At 42.1% G+C, this 23,149-nt stretch overlaps 1 protein-coding gene across 1 annotated transcript in view; it reads left to right on the forward strand.

Moving 5' to 3' along the window:
* The first annotated feature begins 16,206 nt into the window (after positions 1-16,206).
* Positions 16,207-23,149, forward strand: part of LOC135942650 (uncharacterized) — a 55,870-nt gene continuing 48,927 nt past the window's right edge. The window contains exon 1 of the mRNA XM_065488899.1: positions 16,207-16,493. Within this exon, the coding sequence (XP_065344971.1) occupies positions 16,487-16,493 (7 nt within the window). The 5' untranslated portion in view covers positions 16,207-16,486. The remainder of the gene's footprint in view (positions 16,494-23,149) is intronic.

The following is a 23,149-nucleotide window of genomic DNA, read 5'->3' on the forward strand; positions in this document are numbered from 1 at the left end:
TTATGTGTTTGGTTTTAAAATAATTCAAACCTTGTCCAGCATTTTTTTTTAATTTCACGTATTATTACCGTCCTTATTTTTATTTAATTGAAATGGTATGGAGCCAAATAATTTTCAGTAAAAATTTCAAACCAAATTTTTGAGCAGATTCCTGGATTAAGGGTTTGTAACAAAATCAACCGTATCTAGAATTCTATGGAGGATATTAAGCTAAATCAAACCCAATTTGGAATAAATTAAATAATTTACAAGGTCAAATTCACAAAATTTCAATTTTGATAAAGAACCACCTGATTTACTTTTTTAAAAAGCAAGCAAATTGGAAATTTTAGTATCACTTTACCCTGAAAATTTGCGACGGTGATAACATGCTACTTAAAGTTATTGTTTTGTCTTACCATAAAAATGATGGCTCACTAAATAATTAGGTTGCTATAAAATAAAGTTTAAGATAATAGTTAAGCTATAAAGATCTACAGGAATAATGCGATACCCTGTGCAGAGCAGAGCCACATTATTTGCCCCTCAAATTTGCATATTTGAGAGTTTCCAGGGCAGGGGCGCGGCTTGCCCTAATGCAGCTATAAATTTTGATGAACTGCGCTGATAACAAGGTGAGCAGGGATAACACACGCCAACTTTCTTTTCGCCTTTCTACTCGACTGGCTCTTTCAGGGGTTGCTCTGCTTACATTAGGTGGAGCATTAGAGCAGAGCCAGCGGATTGCGCACTCCCTCGCAGCGGTGTGTGTGTGTCTTTTCGAGTTTGTGCTGATAATGAATATTCACAAACGCAAATCCACGCGCTCGTTTGCTCCGGCCGCTTAGTCAACCCGTTCGCCGGAAATGTAGTCAAGAGTGAAATCTCCTGTTCCGAGCGATTCCATCCTCTTATGTATTTTGTCAGCGGGAAAAAGAAGAGGGTTCTCTTGCATGATTCCATCCTCGAAGATCTCGGCTCGGGAGGTTGAGAGGACGCGCACTCAAATCGTATAACCCCAACACGTGCGTATCAACGATCGGTAGATATTTTGGCTTCGATATATATTTCTTGATGAGAATAAGACCATGGAATTTAATCTGTCAACTATTTTTTTAAATTTTGCTTGACATTGACTTCCCGAATAACGCAGGTTTTTATTAGAAATTCGTCATTTTTAATTTTACTTAAAAATATCAAATCCCCCAATATTCCCCAATTAAATCAAATTTATTATTTTCACCAATTTTGCAATGTATATCAATTTTAGAACAAAAGTAAAAAATAATTTGCATGGAATTTGGTAAAACACTCACAAAAAACTCAACAATTTAAACACTAAAACACTAAAAAATTTTTACACTAAAACACCCTTAATAAAAAATTAATATTTGCAGGATGAAAAACTCATAAAATAGTTTTAGATATTAGGTATGAGGGATATGAGTGCGGGTTACCAAACACTTTTAAATAATTTTCCTGCAATGGACTCTAGCGGGCCTCTATAATAACCACAAAAAGTATCCCATTTGAAGGAGGAAAGGATGATGAAATTATTAAGTCCATGAATGAGATGTTGCTGACAATGAGTTGGTGTGGCGAAATGTGTCTCCTATCCATTAGCACTTGTTAGCTTATTCAATTTGGATTAAACCTCCATTTTGAGCAATTTCACTGGCTGCCTGCCTGACAACACTCACTCGCTTTTTCAGCCACCGTGCACGGGAGACAAGGAAGCTTTTCTTCTTGTTTCGAATGAAATTACGTCTGTCTCTTTCAACTCGCTCGCTGTGAGCGCGTATTATATTCCTCAAGGAGGATGGCAGCCTTTGTCGTCAAAAGAGAGATATTCCTGATTTAATTTCTCAGCCGAAAATGGAATCACCAGCCGTTTACTTTCGTCTCGAGCATCAAAATGGAATTGCTGCCATTTTTGTGCGAAAAATGGGAGGCGCACCTCGAGACCGAATATTTACGAAAAATGCTACGATGATTTCTGCCTTGCAGGGAAACAGGGTCCTTTCCTTCTCTATCGCTGTGCACAAAGGCAGCACGTGCATGTGTATTTGACCTCGGTTGGCCCGGGAAATATGATTCCCATAAAGCCTTTTGTGGACGAACGGTCCACCGCATTTGGGGAAAAAATGTAAATGCCCGCGGAGAATTGGCCCGGAGTGATTTTGTGGGCTGACTTTTTCATATCATGTGTGCGTGTACATGCATTTTAACCCTGGAGTCGCCGCCATCAAATTAAACAATGAACACAGAGCGTCGAAAAACCAGTGTGTGACAGCGTTGACAGCACGCCCGAGTTTGTTTATTTGCTCGCGAGGTTTATGGTGCTTGCACCCTAATGGCCAATAAAAGAGTTATTTTTGCACAAAGGTCCACTTTCCGATGTTCCCCCCGCGGGTCGGCATGAAAGGTAGAAGCACCCGGTGCAAAACATATGCGGTGTCTGCTCCAAATATGCTTTCAAGCTACCCGAAATTTTATTTGCTCCCTTTGAAGTCAGCGGCGCTCTTGCGATTTTAGCAAATAACCCGCCTTTGGTGGGGTGGTTTTCAGCTCTTAACTGCTTTCAGATCGAGAGCATTTCTGCCTTCAGCTGGAAAAAACATTCTGGATGTATGATTTCACCGAATAAGTATCGCGTTTTAATGCTTCAGCTAGGATTTTATACGTTTGCACTTTGATGTGTATAGAAATATGAATGAGGAGAGAGACATACATGTACATTCAGCAGTCGAGACGGCAACAGGCGCCACAAGCGTGGCGTGCAGGTTGCAGCACTGCCAGCCCACAGGCGTTCTCTCGAGTCTGCTTTCAGGATTGAATTTCAATGAATGCCAAGCGAAAGTTGAGTCCGCAGGAAATGAGAATGAAGTCTGAAATTTAATTAATTTAAATAGCAAGTACTGGTTAAAACGCTAGAAATTTTATTTTAATGGAAGCTACTTGCTCGGTTATTACTTTGAAACGAAAAAAGTAAAAGATATTTTCCTTGTTTGTTGACTTAAGGTATCTATTTAATTTAATTTTCAAAGATAAAATTTTTGTTATCAAACATAATTGTTTATTCAGAACATTTGTTTTCAGAGGAAACGTCAGAAACGGAGAAATTAGGCATCGGCTCACGGAAATTCATGTCATCTTCATCACTATCATACTCTTTCATCTCTGGAAAAGATTTGTAAAATAAAGGATCTCGATGAGATATTCGTTACCAAAATATGCTAGTCAAAACACTCACGAGTTATGAATTTTGATATCCCTTAGTACTTCCTTACGGTCCTTAATTAAAATATTTTGAGTGAGCGCGGTATTAAGATGTCCTAAAACTGTGTGATTTGTACTCATTTCGTGCAAAAAGGGTAATCAGACTTGAACAAAAAATTGCTTTTAATTCCAATCCTTTAGTCATGAATGTGTTATTATACATGCAGAAATGGAGCGTGAGTCGAGCATCACTTTCATTGGAACATTAATCACCACTCGAGCCGAGCAGCGTAATAACATTTCATACGATGCAAATACGCGCGGGAGAGCGGTGCTGCACTAAAATATTCGGCGCGAACAATGGAGCAGCGACGTTAGCTGATGAATCCAGAGTGATGGCTGGCTGGCTTATGATAGAGCCGTGATATTAATGTGTCAGGACAACGTACACGGCCAATCTAAGCCGGAAGGCGGCGGCCTCTTTTGCAACAAACACACGGGATCGATGTCGCGCGCGCGGTGGCGGAGCGGGAAGGAAGCGCGCGTAAGATTGGGCTCGGGTGTGCATCGCACAAAAGCTCGCTTTTAAGAGCGGAAAACGGGAATGTGCACCTCGTGCTGCGGCATGATTTAAAAGCGGCCGCTGCGGCACACAAGTTTTCACGAAGGAATAAATAAGCGACGCGGGCAATATTGCCACCGCCGCGCGCGCGCGGCGCAGAGAAATAATGAACGGAGCAGCAGGTTCGGCCGCCTTGCTTGCCAAGAGAGCCGGTCCGCTTGCTTTCCAGTCTTTCCACTCGACTGATAATACCGCTATCATTGCGGAGGGCACAATTTTTTTATGTAAATTCTCCGTCTGTGTGTATATGCACCGCACGGGCATAACTGACTCTTTATTGTCATCGTCAGAGCCATTTGCTGCTCCTGCTGCTGGCGGCTCCCTTCTCGCCAGATTGCAATCGGCATATAGTTCTTGTTTTATGGCTTGCTGCTTGCTTGCCTGGACGAGCCTCTACTGCATTGTTGTTGAGTTCTCCTCGAGATTATGATTAATTGGGAGATAGACCGATAAAGATGATTGCTTTCTCCACCCTCCATTAAGCGACGATGGCAAAGATTGAATTTCTTGTCGTGTATTTTCTCCCCTGAAAGAGGCCGCAGAAAAAACTCAAGATGGAAAATATGACTCGGTACGTTGTGAAAATTCTGTCGTTGGATTTCTATCTCTACTCCTCCATCAGAGAAAATTAGAGTTTGAGTAAAGTGTAATTGATTTTCTGAAGTTAAAATTATAACTTTTCTCCCAAACCATTATAAAGTAACAAGAACGGGGAAATGTTTATTTCTATTTTTTTAATTGCACTGGAAATTTAAGATCGTCATTTTTTAAGTGCATTCATGCTACACTTTTAGCCAGCAAATGATTTTGAATCACGCAATTTTGAGACTTTTGAGCTATACTTGAAATGAAACCGTCTCTAATACCGTCTAAATCACCTGTACAGACTGTTCAATTTCGTACAAAAGGAGGTTGTGGAATTGTTGATTTGACTGAATAAGAATGATGAAAATGTTAAAATACATTGCAGAAAAATTTCCAAGTTAGAGAAATAAATTTTCCATTTGCTTTTACGGTCAGGAAGTGAAATTTAGAAATCGTGCAAGAAATATTAAATGAATTGAAGCACTGCTTTGTATTGCAATTTCGGCTAAACCCAAGCCTCATCAGCAAACCTCGCTATTAAAATTACCACCCGTCTAACAACACATCTGAAGAATATATATTCTATGAGGTGAGCGTGGTTCGTGCACCCCTCCCACTACTGATTGACTTTGTTTTTTACTCCTGTATCAATTTTTAACATTTCTTTATACAACTGCGATTGATCGGCCTGTTTAAATACTTTTTGAGGTGGTTATTAGGCCTTTTCGTCAGCGGTTTGCTGAGAGAGTTTGGATTTTTAAACAGCAAAACGCAAGTCCTGTTTGCGCTTTGTTTTTTCACTCGAGTAGTGTAGTTAATGCAGTTAAGATCTTAATGTAACCGTAAAAGCAAATGGAAAATGTTCTCTCCCACCTTGGGAATTTTTCTCCAATTTGTTTCAACATCTTTTTCATTGAAAAAATCTATTAGCGAAAAATTTAAATGGTTCAAGGGGGCACCTAAAACAATGTAATGTAAATAATACTTACTTATAAAAACAGCTCATAGCCTTGGAATACAATTGCACGCAAGGGCTCCATTTAAAAAAAATACCACTTCAATAATCGTGTGTCAATAAATATGGAAACAAAATCACTTTTATCCCTGCGTGTCCGTCTAGCTATCAAAGACCCCCAATAAATTTCCAAGCTTTGATTATAAATTTTCCGCGTGATTTGATTTATTTGCACAGCAAACGTAGTGGAGGTCCGGCATTTCCCCCTGCGGAAAAGCATGGTGTTGGTTCTTTTTTTCAGCTAGCGGAAGCAGTGCAGGCGTCCGGCCGGCCACTTGTCAACCCAGCAAATTTAGAGGCCGCAGGTCAGAGGTGCCCCTTTGATTTAGCCGTAGCACACAAAGTGTGCGTGCGGCCGTGTGTCTAATCACAGCCATCAATGCTGCAGCCCGCCGGGGCGAACAAGCAGCCAGCCATTAGCGAGAGGCGGCGCACACACACACACACCCGAACCCGGGCCGCATTTTTCGGTCCAGCTACCCCTGCGACCCTTTGCTGCAATGCACCAGCAGTTTGGGCCGTTGTTTTGCCTGCTTGCCCGGCTGATAAACACCTTTGGTGTCTGTCCGAGTGGAAATCGAGCCCTCATCGCGTAATTATGGTTCGAGGGCGAATTTCATTTGCACGAGACGTATGCGTTGCGCGGCGATAAAAGCGACCGGCGGCCTGCCGATGGTCTCCCCGGCGGTGATTCACTTTTATTGCACTAATTGGCCGGGCGGAGATCGAAACTTTCACGCTGACGAGACTGGAAAAAGGGATCCGAAAAGACTCATGAGTTATTTTGCTAATCAACTCGGTCGGAGAAAGTTGGTTCGTCGATAACTACATTCTTGGCATTTTCTTCAGGCAGACCAGATAGTTGTTACTCGCTGACTGCGGGCTAATTAAATATTCGACGCGCGCCGAGACGGCCGCCAGCACAACCTTTGCTTTTGTCGGTCGCAACAAACAGCGTAAACAGCTTAATGAACACGGTTCCTTCGCCGCAGCAGCATCTGTTTACTTTGAAGTTTCGCGTCTTTTGAGGGGAGGGAGAGAAACCCAAAACGTCTGCACACAGACACCCGACTTTTCGCCAAACGGAAAAAAACATACACTCGCAGCAGAGGGTTTGAAGCCTGTCTGCGTAAAAAGCCAACCGAAAGGGTTGAACCGGCCGTCTGTGAGCTGCGGAAAGTTTGTTGCTGTTGTTTTTTTGCGAAGGAGACGGACGCATAACTCAAAGGGGCTTTAGATGTCCACATTTCCACGGCAAATCTTTTATACTGTTTTAACTTTCAATTACGGCCTGTTGGCAAAACGTTGACTGCGTTCCGTTTGTGGGGGCAACCTGCATCATGATAATGGCTTGAATGTGAATAAAGGCGGTGACTTTGAGCAAGCAAATATTCGGTCTGTGTTTGTGGACATAAGTGTGAGTGAATTTTATAGCAAGTTTTTTCTGGGGATACAGGACATTAAAAGTCAATGTCACTTTGACACGCCCCAAGGAAGGTTGTAAACTTTTTATGGATCTCTTTGAAACTTATTGGTACTTCTGTAAAAATTTGGACTGTCAATCTTTTTTAGGATAAGTCAATATCTCTGCTTCTTCGAAAGGATTATTGTTTCTTGCGAAGATTTCAATCAAAATCATATATAATACTATTTCAACCTATAAATTTTCGTCGTTATAATGCACTAGGTGGTTGCAGTTGTAGCGGTTCCCGCTTATTGCAGTCCCTTCCTTACCGATTTGGTATCGTTTTGGACTCAGTCGAGTCAACGCCGCGCCGTGCCCGAACGTTCCTTCGTCTTTGATTCATCCGCGCCGCGCAACCGCCGGCTAGGACCATCATCGACAAACGCATCCGCGAACACTCACAGCCCTCTGCTAGCATTACAGCAGAAGTGAGACAATCTCGGTTTGCACCTCAACTAACTCATTATAACCGTACCGTCCGAAAAGCATTCATTCCTCAAGATTTATTTTGTAAAACGCAATTTGTTTCTTTCCGGCTTCCAGCCTCAAAGGGGGGGCACTGTAGCGGTTCCCGCTTATTGGCGTTAACTTAGTTTGTAACCTTTAGATGTCACTTGTAACTGTATGATAAGCTTTTCTCATTTACCCTGTATAATACACCTTCACTGACCGCTCACCTACGCACGCATACGGTCATGTCGCATTTACCTCTCCGGCCGGGAGTATAATGTCGTGCGCATATATGATGCTTGTAATAACTTATAGACCCGAAGATAATACCGGGGTAAGCATTGTATTTAACTGTGATAATAATTATTGTTATTCTCGACTCGCATATTGATGCGTATATTAATTGTTTATATATTGACTTTCCTTTGAGATTTTATTGTGAATATTTATTATGTAAAACTTTACAGTCTTAATTATGGATTAAATCTACGTCTACAAAGGAACCAGATGCATTTCCTTTTGGCTCGAACCGAGTACCCCACACAGTGAAACTCCTGTATCCATAGAGCTTTATAACCGAGTAATAAGTTGATGCAAAAATATACCTTAAGAGATAGCACTTAAAGCTATCGTCAAAATTTGAATGCTCTTCAAATCGCCCTCTACTTTACTTTCTGTAAAACGTAATTTGTTCCGCTTAAACTAGATTATTTCCGTTGGGTGATCTCGCGAGGAATCAAAATCAGCTGCAAAAACATGGCCATTTGGTGTAGATTTTTTAAACAAATCAGCGAATTTAAAATATTTTCTCTTGCTCTCTCATTTCATTATTGCACTTCTTCAATTTCTAATAAAATTCAACTGCTTACTGTTGCTAATAATGTAACCATTTTTGCTATGAACTCATTCACTTCCAATATGACACATTTAAATTGATAAGAGGCTTTTATAAATGTTTATTTGAGATTGTGTTAATAAACAATATAATTTGGCCTCTAAAAAGGACAAAATTACTCAAGAAATAAATCAATTATCAGAGTGCACACAAAAGCTTACTCCGTGAACAGCATCCCCCAGTCGAAAAGTTTCGCCAGCCAAACTTTGTGGTCGTAGCGCACTATTGGGATTTCATCAAGGAAAAAAGTTTTGGTCAATAGTTGGATGTTCCCTCGTAGAGATCAATTCAATCGATGAAATATTAATCGCAGCGCCTCCACTACGGCACGACGCCGAAAATCAATGGAGACGAGCTATCCACTTTGCAGAAGCACAAGTCGGTGACTTAGGCTTCGGCTCTGCTAATACCCTTAATTGCGCCCCAGCATTTCTCGGAACAGTTGATTGCTCAGCCAGCTTTTCGCACCAACCAAGCCTTTATCTCGGGCAAAATTCGGTGGAGCGGCAGGAAATTACAAACAATAACACGTAATCGATACTTTCGCCGCGCCAAAAACCGGTGGGGCGACACACACACACACGAGCGCATTAATCAGGTCGTCGACTCTTCATCGCGCGTCGAACAGGCGACGCTTTCTGCCTCATTTGCTGGCATTCGTCGCTTAAGACGCCGGTCACCCACGAGTGGCGGCCCAAATGACGAGAAGATGGGGCGAAAAGTCTAGTTCCTCGAACAACGGTGTGTGATTTACTTCGGCAGGCAGCCAAGAACGCCGCGATTTTCGCTCTCTGACAAGAGCATTTCAAAAAACGGACCGCTGGATAAAAAGCGAAGCGAGATGAGAAATGCGTTGGCTGACCAGAATTATGCGGACCATTTATTTCACTGTTAACTTGCAGGACCTCGCAACGATAAATAACACCAAAAACTGCTGCTCACCGGCGAAACTTTTGTCGGAGCAACAATATTTATATGCATTGTGGGCGTATTCGTTGAAGTCGAGTGCCATGAGCGTCACGATGAAGCTCTACCTGGGTGATTTACACGCGAAACTCTCCAAATTTACGTCAATCGCGCGCATCTGCGATGGGAATATTGAATTTTTCTTATACTTTATATGCAAGGTGTCAGGACCTGCGTTGTTCTTATAATAAAAAAAAGAAGTTTCTCAACAGACTTGCCTGCTATTTCGTTTATTTTTAAATTTAACTCTGCTCACTGCTGACGCAAGAATAAAAAGCACTTTAGTTTTAGCGTTAAAAGACTGCGCGATTTAAATATGGTAAGTCTGCCAAAAGTGGAGCACCTGCACATGCAGAGTGAATGGAGCCGAGTTGAAACGAATTTAGTGGCGGCGACGAGTTCATGTTCCACAATCAGATCTTTATTATTTTTCATTACTTGCTTTAATATGTTATTTGTCACATTTTACGACGACTTGAAAATGAAATGAAGTTCTATTAAATCCTATTCCACTTCCGTACAATAGGATTTTATGATTTTATTTAACGCCATTTAAACAAATTAGCTCTCTTGTCCTTTTAACACGTCCTTATGTTATTTTACTATGCAAATATGGCAAGCTGTTCCAGTCAATTATGCTCGGCGACATGTTTTCTTAGTGCAACCGTAACAAGGAGATGAGCCGAACGTAATTAAATTTTCAACCCGTGAGCACACAAGACGCAGCTGCGCATGTGTCTCTGGGGTATTTTAAATTTCGCTTTCCTGTCTCATTAACAAACGGGCTTGGGGTTAAGGAGTGACTCTGTCGGCAAATTTTCTCTCTTGTTTCGCAGAGAAAATTGCTTTTTTATTGCCCTGAACTGAAAATAATTCGGGCGTCTTTTTCCCTCGCAACACACGCACTTGCTAAACACGAGAGAACCTCGCATTTATTTTCTCTTGCTCGTGGAGACAAAATCTTTGTCGAATTAAACAAGGCGAGCTCCGTCTCGATTGGCCGAGATAGCAGCTATTATAAGCGAAAATGGTCTCTGCAAATTCTGCCAGAAAATGACGCAGTCCCTCATCAGCGCAGTGGTGGTGTGGCGACAAATCCTTTTCTCCGCGTCCGCGAAATCCACGAGGAAAGCCGCGCGCGCAGTGAATGGGCGCGTTTTTGGCACCGACGCTCGGCTGCGTTCCGCCGGCCGGACCTGGTGCCAAGCAACGTGTGAAAAAGGAAGTCGGGCCCTGTAACTGCCGCGCGCATTATGCAAATCATTTTATTATTGTTTCATGAGTAACGGCGGCGGCCATCCTCGGTAATTGCCAGCAGGGACTTGTGCCTTCCTGCCAGCCGCAGCCCAGGAGGCACGAGATTCCGCCATAAATTCGGCCACTTTTGTTTTCTGCGTGGCCGCGGCCGCGTGCAAAAAGCAGCAAAGGTTTTATTCGAGCGGCAATCGATTGATTCCGCGCGCGTCCCTCGAGTCCTTTCACTCACCTGCTTTTGGTCTTTCGAAATATTGTCCGATTGAGCGGAGATCCGGCGGCGAGCAGGCAGAGGTTAACGTCATGCTGATTTATCGCGAGCTGGAAATAAAGATATCGCCACTCTCCGTCCCGTACTTGATATGGAGTGTCGGCAATTTGAAGACTTAAATAAATCACCTTTCTGCGCTTAGCATTTGGAAGGGCGCGCGTGCGTTTATTTGCTATCGGAATAGAGCTGCCGTAAACGCATATCTGGCGAGAAAAGTGGCTGTTGGAGCCTCTTCCCCAACGCTCTCAATCAAGCCGGGTCGTAAAGTTTGATGTGCTCCGCGCCACCCGCAGGACATTAACGATCAAGAGGGGACAGATTATGCAGCCGTTTGGACAGGTCTGGCCAACTGGTTGCATACCCTTCAAGAATCAGGCGCTCCGCTCAAAATTTATGCATTACATTATAGCGATAATTTCTTGTTCTGGACACTTCAAGTAGCGTTAATTTAGCCAGAGATAAAGTCAACTTAATATTATATGCGATAATGCGTATATACAAATACACAAGAAACCAAAGATATAGTTTCCGATTATTTAGCCAGCACCAAATTAATTTTTAAACGCATTGAATACAATCAATTAAAAAAATGGTTTTAGATTTTTGTTGAGAAATTTAATTCCTCGAGCACACATCTATTTTTAGATCTAATGAAACAATATGGAATATAGTGTATAGCTTCATAGAGCAGTATAGCAGCAACATTAATTTGTTTCACTCCGCATGGATTTGAGAGTAGCGCAAATTTAAGCTGAGCAGCGCATTTCGCTACATACAAGCAAATCGCATTCTCGTTGAAGCAGAACAGCAATTAATTGCTATTTTAACGGCGAGCCGCCATGAGAATAAACAGGGAAACAGGCGGCTAATGCGAGTGTACATACGCGAAGCGGCACACTCGAGTAGGAACAGCACTCGTTCGCCGCGCTGACTGACTGAGAGAAAATTGAAATGCTGTGCTACCGCCTCTGCTGCTCTGCTCGGGCTGCCGGGCGCGCTTTGTTTTCTCCGGCAGCTGCTACTGTTAGTGTACTGCCGGCCCTGACGTTTTGAACGAATTCGCTGCACGAGTGTGTCGGGTTAATTACCCTTGACTATTGGGAAGCAGGTCACACGGCTAATGAAACATTCAGCTGGCAGCCGAGCCGCCGAGCAAATCTAATCCGCGCCGTTTTGCATCTGGGACTCTCTTCAAGCGGCGGCCGTATTTTCGCGTGCGGAAATGGCCGACCAAGGGGTTAACGACACTTTCCCGATTGAATTAAATGCATGCAGCCTTGTTTGCTTTTACGACGACGCGACTGCATATGGAGTCAAGTTCTAATTCGGCTGCAAGGGTCTCGTGGGCGTGCTGCTTTCGATTAAACTTTCCCTCTCTATCGTCGCTCGTGGAGTCGTTGCGGGTAATTTTTTGACGAAAAAAGTGCATCGGGGCTTCACACAACTGGTCAATTTCCCATTGGAAAAAGATGTTGTCCCGCATTGCCCATAAGCGGATTTTCTAAAAATAAATATTGTATATGTGTGCTCTTGGCAACGCCGATACATCGCGACTGAATTTAATTAAAAACGGAAAGCGGATTACTTCGCACGTGCAGTGCTCCACTTTCATGCACGAATCAGAAGACCAGGAGCTAGCGAGAGTGAATAAAAATCCATACTTTGTTCTACTCTCTCGGTTGCCGGAGTTGGGAATGAAATGGAACACTTTTGAGGCTTCCATTTGAAAATTGAAATATTCGATACAATAAACGGCACAAACCGTTTTTAAAAAAATGCACTGCACCAGTAAAAACTTCGGACTTTGCCAATTTCACTCGCGTAAACCTGTTTTAAAATGTGCTTGAAAATTTTTTTAACTATTAATAATTTTACTGTCTCTTCGGGCAGTAAGCGCATCATACTTGATTTCGAAAGGCCAAATATGTGCTTTTGGAGCATCTCAATTTTCAAAAGAACTGATCACTGATCATGAAACGTGCTAGACCAAAATAACTTGCAAAAATGTGAATCCCTTGAATAGAGCCTAATGTTCATAACACCACTGGTATTTGATAAAACCATTGACAACTTAAAAGGAGTTTAGTATTTTGAATTTTACATTATTTTTACTACAAATTACTGCGTTTACGCTTTCTTATTTTTGGGGCTCCCCAACTCTTCCGATCCATCATTCAAAAATCGTTTGTTTCAAATTTAACTCAACTCCGCCCCGTAGATTGCAACATCCAGACAAACAATTACATAAATATTACAAAGAGGGATAGAAATTGGTTTTAATAGCTCTTGAGAAACTGTTAATTAAAATAATTCTTAGAATGCGCTCAAGTTTTCACTCAGACACAGATTCGGCGGAAGATTGTTCCACGGGCGGCAACACAACTTGAAAGCAGTTTTCAAGCACTCCCACATTTACAAATGGTACCAGCAGTTTATGTGTTAAGAAGTACAAAAGTTAAAATAGCACGTTCTAGAAAGTTTCAATAGATGGTTCAAAGTTGAAATTCACTTTTGAATCTAGCAATAACATTGCTCTTCCATTTATTTCTACATCAAGAAATCTTAAAATAATTTGGGCAATTTCATGCACACGAAATCGGGAAAAATCTGGTGTTAATAAAAACTAACCCTGAATAAATGTCCTTTGATTTAATAATCATTTTAAATTTTTCCCAGTGGCGGAGAAGGTCTTCTGCCAAAAAATGAGCAGCCTTGCAGACCGCATTGATTGGAGCATTGTATGAAAGAGGGCAATCTCGCTCTTTTCCAGAGCGGCCTTTCATTGAACTAATTGAGTTATTTGTCTGATCGAATGCCGTTCTTTCTTTGGGCTGTGCGTCCGAAAAGTGCACGCAAGCAGAGGACAAAAGCGAGAACGCTGCTCCTGCTCCGTCGGTCTGCGAGAGAAAGCGAAAAGAGACGCTCTGTGGCAAAATAATGCGATTATCATTTGGCGCTTTATTCCGCAGCCAGTCGAGCGCATTTCGTGTTTGTGCTATTGTCGGTACAGCGTGTTACGTGTACCGTTGTGTGCCTATTTGCTCGGCGCCGAATAATAATGAATGCATAAACAAAGCGCGGCTCGGGGGCGCGTGCTTCCGAAAGCGAAACAAGCTTCACTTTCGGCTCGTCGATGCGGACGCGCACACATCGCTCTCGCCGTTAATTAACTCTGCCCACTCGGCCGGAATCGTCAGAACAGAGGCACACAGCTGTAATGACCGGCGAAGCGTCCGTTTTTATCTTTGGCAGGTGCCTTTCAGGCCTGAAATCGCGCGTCCACGCCGCGGACGAGGCGTTTCCCCAACCGACAAATCGCACTTTTCATTAACGATTTTCTGCCTCGCAAAAATGCATGGCGCGGCTCTTTTTTGTTGAAACAAGAATTGAAGAGAGGGGAATTTGCGATTCATACACGCCAGGCCGAGAATCAATTACGGCGCCACTGACAAACGGAATTTGCGCCTGCTGTGTGCAATAAATGGCGTGGAAAATCGGTGATGAAGAAGGGAGCGCGCGTTTTTCATTCGGCTCTTATTATGCATATATACTATATATATAAAGTCACTGGTGACGTGGAAATTTTTAATAAAGCAGAGCTGTTTGCTAGAGTCTTATGTAGTAAATTTAGCAAATTGCGATCTCCGGCCTTGCAGAAGACACAGCTCAAACTACGGTACTTGAGAAACTTTACTAATGGTGCATCATCGCTGCCTTTATACTCCTGTACTGGTCCGAGCAGGAAGATAATGGCTATTCTTATTACTCGCATTAAACCGTGCTCTCCGCGTCCGAGAAATAAAGTTTTCTTGAATTGTTCCATTTGTAATGAAGCGATTATGGACTTTGCTTAATCCAACGAGCAAGAAACCTCATAAAACACATTTCAGATCCTAATGAGAATCATCATTAAAACTGAGTGAACAGTAATTTGAGCAAGAAGCAAAAGCTTTTCTCAAGAAAAAGGGATGCTTCTATAGAAAATAGTTCCAATTATAGAACCGAAAGAAACCCAAAAGTGGAACAAAAGTTACAATAAATTTAAATCTATCGCTCCCAAAAATGAACTAAACTACATTTTTTGACTCCAACACAACCTAATTTGCTTCTACGAAAAAATATTTAAAAAAATGTAAGTTCAAAAATATTTTACGTTTCTTCCCATCCGTAGAGAGTTAGTTGAATTGAGTTGAGCCATTATTCGAAAATTAATTGGCATTTGGTGAAATCTTCCAAAAGATGATGCCATCGTTCGTTCACAATTTTTGGATGCTTCCTGCTAGTATAAGCATTCTTGTTTTAGACCAAGGAAGAACTCATTTGAAATGCCTCAATAAAAAAGGCTCATTAAATCGCTTGATAGAAACATTGATGAACATTTTAAATCATGACAAAATCTAAACAGTCACGTCTACCACGATTAGCTAAACCGATATTTTGTAAAACAAATTCTCTCCGCGTCTAAAATGAACAGCACCAGGAATAAATAAAAAATTAGAATGGAAGTGTGCAAAAATTGTAAGCGAGCGCTGGTACATTTCTCGTAAAAACTATAAAGGTTTTCCCAAAAGCAATTTATTTATTTTGTTAATAAAATCAGTCTTTTTAATCAAGAAAGTTAATTCTGCTTACTGACAACACTATAGAAACTGAATTAATCTCTGTTTTAAGATGTGAAAATTTACATTTTCACAAGATTCAACGGGATGGTAAAAAGATAAGTTTAAAATCAGCTGCACTAAATATCTCGTTTCCATGAAACCCCTGCCCTGCGGTTTCTGCAGGCAGGAACGACGGAACGAGCCCAATGTGTACATCCACAGCAGCCATATTGCATTAAATCTAATTAGAGAAAAAGTGTGTTTAATCGCGGCAGAATTTCCGTCCGACAGCATTATTTAAATCTCATTAGGCTAAAAAGCTTTTTATTTGGGTAGGCGGCTGGCGAAAAAAAATCTTCCTTTCCGGCTGGCAAAACTCGCAATTCCCATCGGGGGCAGCACGCGCGTTATTTCAGCCGGCTGGTCTAACTAATTCCGGGCCGAGCGCGCGCTCGCATAAAAAAGGCATAGAATTTTAAATTTCCGCCGCGATCGGCAAATAATAATTCAATAAAACGCAGCCGCCGCGCATCTCGCCGGCCATCTGCCTTCGGCAAACAGAATTTCGTTTTCCGACTGGCGTGTGCGCGCAAAAATAACACAAAAAAAGGCAACAGCAAAAATTGATAGTAAAAAATCTGCCGCCACCAACAGATAAATTCGGGCGGTAAAGTGAAAAGGGAGGAATGCATAGTGCGCGCGGCGGGCGCCAATAAAACTGAGACTGCCGCGAGAGAGCGAAATTTTCCTCTCATTTCGGCGGCTCCTGCACCTTGGGTTTATCAGATGTTGGTCCTTGTGCGCCTTTGCAGTGTGCTAGACATGCGCCATGCAGCTGTATCGACCCGCAGAGCCCATTGGGTCCGGGTTCTCCTTCCCTCTGATCACCAGAGTCAGCTAGTGTTGGTTCTCGGCCGAGTGCTGCTGGCTGGGCTGGTTCGCTGCTGCGCTCGATCGGCTGGCAAGGCAGGCAGGCAGTCCTCCGAGTGCGTCCCACGCCGGACACCCGCCCTCGCCCTTGCGTTCTCTCTCTCTTTCTCTCTCTCGTCTCTCCGCCTAACCCCAAGACCGACCGAGCGACCGTGCGTGCGTGTGTGATGCCGAGGTGCACCTCCCCGCGTCAGCTGTGAGGCCGCTGCTCACGTTGCACCCGCCGCCGAAACGATGAGGGGTGAGTACACACAAACACGTATACATTTCGCACCCTGCATTTTCCGCCTGTTTGTGACCCGTGATTGATGACGCCGGCGCCGGGCTCGATTTTTGTTTTTCTTTTTACGATTGATTTTCGCTGCTGCCTCTCTTGCAAAATATAACTCATTAAGTGCGGTCGGTGTCGAACAGCGGGGTCGTTTTCTGCTCCTCTTGCTCCACGCGCGCGTGTATGTGTTGAAGGGGTGCTTTCTGCTGAGCTCGGCTCTTTTCCAGTACACCCTGCCGGTGTCATCTTTCCGCCGCCTCCTGTCAAACATGTGATCACTGATGAATGGTTGGCGCGGTTATTTCTCGTGAAAGACCAGCCTGACGGCTAATAAATGGATTCCGACTTTTCACCACACTCGTCTGGTGGTTTTTGCCCTTTGCCGGCAAATGAAATGACTTTCCCTCCGGGTTTCAGCTTGTTCTCGTGCTGTTTGATTTATTGTGCAAAGATTTTTGCAACAATTCAATAGAATGCGATACGATTTCGCAAATATCGGTGGCTTGTTAAATACGTAATATACAGATACAGAATGAGAATAAAATTACAAAATCCAAGTCTTGCAGTTTAAAATGTTAAAATTATGTATTTAAAAAAAGTAATTTTAAATTTGTTGCAAGTATTAATTATTTAGTATTATAATATTTAATTTGTTCCGTTAAACTTGACATTTTATTTCATGTTCAAACCTGATATTTTTTTATTAAGTCCCCTCATGCGTATAAGTTATATGTGTTGAGGCTCGCCAAGTACCTGATAAGCGATTTATCTTATTTACTATTTATTTTGCTCAATACTAATAAATACCACGAGCATGTTTCTATCCTTTGATCCTTTGCAACAAAATCATACAACTTATATCTTCTGTTTTATCAGTCTATGGTAAAAACAAATGAACTTATTCCCACTGACACGCTTGAGATCTGCATATTTTCAACTATATTTAATCACCAGGAAATACTTTTCAGAAATCTTTGCTCATTGCAAAACTTGCATTTTAACAGTACTAGTTTCCTTTAATTTTACGGAAAATATGAACGTCTCAATGGCGTCCTCAAATGTCAAAATAGGGATTTAATTACACACTCTCCCCGCACGCGGGTCTCATTATTAATCAAAGAATCGCAGGCGTTTTGTGCTTAGGCAGCGAAGCGCGCAGAGCAAACACCGCTTGACGTTGCAGCTAATGAAAACACGAAAAGCGGCACGAAAGGGTGCAAAAACGCACACACAAAATCAGACACACAACGTAATTAATCCTTGCAACACATCCGGGCGTGTGCTCATTAGTTATTTGCCGAATTCCTCGTCGGAGCTTTTTCCTTCTAGACGAACGATGACAAACGACCTGAACTTTTTAATTACGCCGCCCAGCACAGTGGGCGCGGTTTAAATGTCCGCCTGCAAGTGGTTCCCACGGGCGAATTTAGCCCGCCGTGAATATGACGTGGCGCCCGCCGTTTTTTGCACTGAATTTCATTTTCAGCTCATGCAAAAAGCATGTGCTACTGGGAAAAAACCGGACCGCACATGTTCTCGACCGCAGCGGTGGGCGACGCGTCATCACTTCTTATATATTATAATTTATGAAAAGCTTTATCTCAACCCCCCTTTATGCTGCTGCTTCAGTGGACCAGGGGAATCATATAAAGTTTTTGACTACCAAGGTTTCTCTATAAAAAGGTGATGAGGGCGGAATGGTGAATAAATTACTTTCTGCACGTTTCCAAAAGATTTATTATTTTTTAGCTGGTGAATTTTTAAACCACCGAGTGGCGAGGTTGAAAAGATACCGTCAACAGTTTTTCTCTTCTTGATTTTTACTCAGCCATGTGTAGTAAAAAGTGTGATTATTTTTTTGTATCATATTATCGCTAGCTATATCCATCTTTAGTAAAGTCAGCGTAGCATAAAATCCATTTGGATATTAAAATTTCACTAAAATCACCTGCTTGAGTATTTCTATCATTTTCTGTTTAAAAAGGGCTGAATGCATGTCAGTTTGAAATAATAAAAACTCTGATTAGAAGACTTAGTTCCGAAATTCTAGAAAAAATTTCTTATTACTTTTAAGGTGCTTGATGATTTTGCTTGCATTGGAAAACAGGAAGATCAAAAGCTCAGGAAGTAAGATGAAAGGGTAGCTGCTATAAAGATAAACACATTATTTGCAATTCACGCGCGTGGCTAGGCCGGCAATTTCTCGCACGTAATTCGATTCGCAATTAAGTGCGCGCAGAGGGTGTGGGTGACATGCAACAAGAGCTGGCTGCTCACGGCTGACGCCACGACCCGGCGAAAGCACACGGGTATCGAGAGGAGTGCAGCCCATTATGTCAGGGGGCCGTATATATTGATCAGGGCGCTCGGACGGTTTTGCCAAAAAGCTATGTTTGCCCGTCGATAGCTAACCGCTGCACTCGGGGCGGAAATGATTTTTGGCCCGGCGGCACGAGGGTGAAAACCATACTCCGGCTGGTATGTGTGTTGTGTCGTGTGTGTGTGTCTGGCCGTCCAAGGTGGCAACACTCAAGTGAGTTGGCCTGAATCACTACAAAAACTGGCAGGTTAAACAACAGCCTATTTAAACGTTTATCAAACACGGTGCCATGTGTTGAAAGGGGCAGTCGAGATTTTTCTCGGCCGCTTGCCGAGAAGCACTACACACAGCAGGCGACTTACTTTTCCGCTCCAAGAGACGGTAATTTTCTTTGTGTGTTCGTATGTATATAGGCGACGGCCGGTGCGGTGCTCTCGGGCAATGAACAACACGCAAAACGGCAAAGTCTGCGAGTGAAACGCCGCACTCATTTATTGGACTGGCCTCGTGTTTGGCTTTGCGCCGAATTAAAATTATCTCCGAGCCGGAATTCTCCCTCAGGCGAATTTTATTCGGAAGTGAAAGGCGTACACATTCAATTTTTCGACTGCCGCCAGCAGGAAATAATGGAATGGTGATGAGGAGCACCGCTTTTTTCCAAATTTCAAACAAACGGCCGTAAATTTTAATTAAAAAAAACGGATGGGCACACAAAAGAGGAGACGAGAGCATACATAAAACGCGCTCGCGGACGCCGTCGACCTTTTGTGCTGGCCCATTGGGGTTTCACAGCCTAATTTGCTCCACCAACAGGGATAAAAAGGAGAGGAAGAGTGTGTGTAAGACGCTCGTCTCGTGCTTGTACACAATTCCAACCTGAATGGACGCACAGTCAATATAAAGCCGATGGGAAATAATTTTTCCTTCTCATCGGTTCCTTGCAAAATCGAAGGATTAAAAATTCGATGAGGTGGGGGGAAAATGTTTGAATATTGAATTAAAAATAGCGTTTTTGAATGGTTTTTCTAAGGGTAAGATAAATATCTAATTTATAAATCAATAAAATAAAATTGCTAAATAATTTAAACAGTTTACTTGTAAAATTGATGGAATTAATGGCAGTTCCCGATTCGCTTGCAAGTTCCCTTTGAAGTGACGATCCACGAACACGAGCAGATCAATCCATTCAGCGGCTTGAGAATTTTGGTAAGAGGATATTGTGTTCGAAGGAGAGTGAGTGGCTGGATTGGCAGAGAATTCGTCACTCCTCTTTTTTTGTTCTCAACAATGAGCGCAGGCGATCGTTTTCAGTGGCTTAGGCATTTAGATTTTAGAATTCTCTGCAAATTAATTAGTAGGAAAAGTACTTCTTACGAAACAGCTGCTGTCCTGTTCTAATATTCTGATCAAAACCACATTGAATAGAATCATTAATTTTTTTAAGTTTGATTTCCATGAGTGAGCAATCTGTACCATTATTCTTCATAAAATAAAATCTACAAGCATGTAAACGGCATTACATTACTATAAATTAAACTTATCAATATTGGATTGAATAGTGAACTTCTCCATCTAACAAATTACTTCTCAGATTCTTCAAGAGGAAGCCCCTCGAGATAAGTCAGCCGAAATTTCGACTCAGACCATTAGAACGCAATACCTATGTCGAGCGGCACACAAAACTCTTTCATCCGCGAAACTCCGTCCAATTGCGATTAGCAGAATAACACACCGTCCGTCTGGCGGGTGGCACAGAGGAAACGCTGACTCGAGTCTGCTCGTGGATCGTCTCTTCAAAGGCGAACTTGTGTGCGAATCGGGCTCTGCCATTAATTCCATTAATTCACCACCCGCTTGCTTTTGCACCCGTACTAGAAGGCGGGCCGAATTATTTGCGTTGTTGCTAATTGAATGCATACATTGAACTGTAGGTACACTTTGTGGCATACTTTGCTCACTTCAGCTGAAAATGACAAATTATTGTGCTTGTATAGTACCAGACGGCTCATTTCGCTGACGACAACGGTTCAAGCGGGACACGCGAAGGTCGTTGATGACTTCCTTTTTCTATCTCTCTTCTCGCCACTGGTACTAATACCTCGGATCGTTTTAACTGCAGAAAGTTCGACTCGTATAAGTGCTTGGAAACACGAAACGATATTTTTGTCCACCGTGTTGCATGACCTAAGAGTTTGGAATGACACCGATCGAGATTTGTGTAATCCAGAACTGGAAACATGGGTCTTGAGAGGCTTGAACGGTAAAGTTTTATGCACTTGAAGAGTTAACGCTAGAAGCAAAAAATTTTAAATTAAACTCGATATTTATGCAAGTTATCATTTGGATATGTTAGGAAAATTATGATTCTCATATTCGTTGATGTTGCATGAGGTTGCCTTCTCTTGTAAGTGTGGGTAAATTTAGATTTATTTTAGTTTTTAATTATTTTTTCCTTTACTGTATGAGGAAAAATTTTACTTAACATTTTTGCGTTTTAAAAAGAAAATTTAATTGGTCTTTAGAAGGAAGCACGCAAGTTGTCTGGAACGCTCAAAACGTAACTTGTTCAAAATGGAAATGCATGTTTATCACATTTTTATTATTAAAATCACTGTACTCTGAGATCCTTTCTACATACGCAGAAAGATACCTGCATTGCTGAAAAACATTCAAAATTCGGACTGATTCCGTTTCGGACAATTTCCGATCATTCAGACAAGTTTTTTTGGGAAAACTTGCAGCAACCCTTCTTGAACCCTCCTTTCAAACAAGTGTGAGGTTTGTTTTTTAGGGTACCAAAAAGAAGTGCGATACACAAATTACCACTTTTGGCGGTAATGCAAAATTGATGATTTCAAGATGAGCCGTCGTAATTTTCTAGACTGATGGCGAGTTGCTGTCACGCTGTTTATTTTATTCTTAACAGATGGGTGAGGGGAAGCAGGGGAAATTGAATTAAAAAGCAATCACGTGGACTGGCAATCATACCGCCTGTGCCGGAATTCCGCGATCCGGAGATAATTAAACAGCTTTCGAGAGAGGCGCCCATGGCAGGCCTACTTAGCCTAATCCATCTCTCACGGGGAAAAGGGCTGTCAGATTTCTGCAGCGAACGCGATTAAAATCAGCCGTCAGAGCGCGCGGCGCGTTCATTATTCAGCCGCACACACCACCCGCACATTGTGTTTGCAATGTGAAATATCCGCGCGCGCGTCGGCTGGCAGCTCTCTGTTGCTCGCTCGCTTTCCCACCTGCTCATCAAGTGCACACACGCATTCTGCTACAAAGTTGCGTGCCTAATTGCAGTTTCACCCCCTTTGTGTGCATAGAGCGCAGCCGGAAACTAGCGGTGATTCGGCACGTCTGCCGTTTTTCTCGATCGAAATTGGAAGTTGGAAATTTTGATTTTCACATTTCACAGTTGTTTTAACTGGAATCTATTTTTGTAAGTTTTACATGATTTAGTATTGAGATATCTTTAAGTGTGAGTGAGCCTTTTTTCAAATTACTTTTAATTGATTGATATTGTTTTTCAGGGTTGAATCATTTTTAAGAGAGTAATTTTAGATGCAAAAATGCATCATGAAGTAAGCAAGAGGCGCCTAACTTCTTTTTTCAACTCTCAGGATCTCTAACATTATGCAGATTATGAAAGATTTATCCATGCTGATATTATGTATCATATTGATATAACCAAAGTCCTAGAAGATTAGAGAGTCGAGTGCAGCCATAAACTTAATACGACAATATCTGAGAGATGCTTTAATTATAAAAACTGAGTAATACAAAAATAGCTAACCAAATAAAATAAGAAATTTTAATAATAACAAACTACTTGCTGGTTTGCACCTTTCCAGCATGCGTGATTTGGCTTCACGGGACGAATGTCTAGCGTTTCAATGCAGTCCTCGGTGCGGAGGCAAGTGGCCCTTGAGTGGGCTGGGTCCCTGTGCGGTCTGGTGCGCCCATGTTATCCGTTCGCGGTGTTATTGGGACCCGGGCTTCAGCATTCGTGCTAGTGCAGTGCGCGCTCTTCCCGGTCCGAGAGGACAGGGATTAAATGAGCAAAAAAATAATAAAATTAAACCACAATAATAATTTAAACAATAAAATAAAATTTTAAATAAATACATACCTTTAAATAAAACTTTAAATTAAGCAAAACGTTTCAAATAAATTTAATCATACTTGTTTCTTGTTGTTTAACTTTTTTTTCAATCAGTTTTATCTGAATAATTCATAACTGTTGCAATTAATTACATATTGCATGGGCTCAAGACAGTTGTTGAAACACTTTAGGCCCAAT

This window comes from Cloeon dipterum, chromosome 4 (genome assembly GCF_949628265.1).
Source record: "Cloeon dipterum chromosome 4, ieCloDipt1.1, whole genome shotgun sequence".
NCBI lineage: Eukaryota > Metazoa > Arthropoda > Insecta > Ephemeroptera > Baetidae > Cloeon > Cloeon dipterum.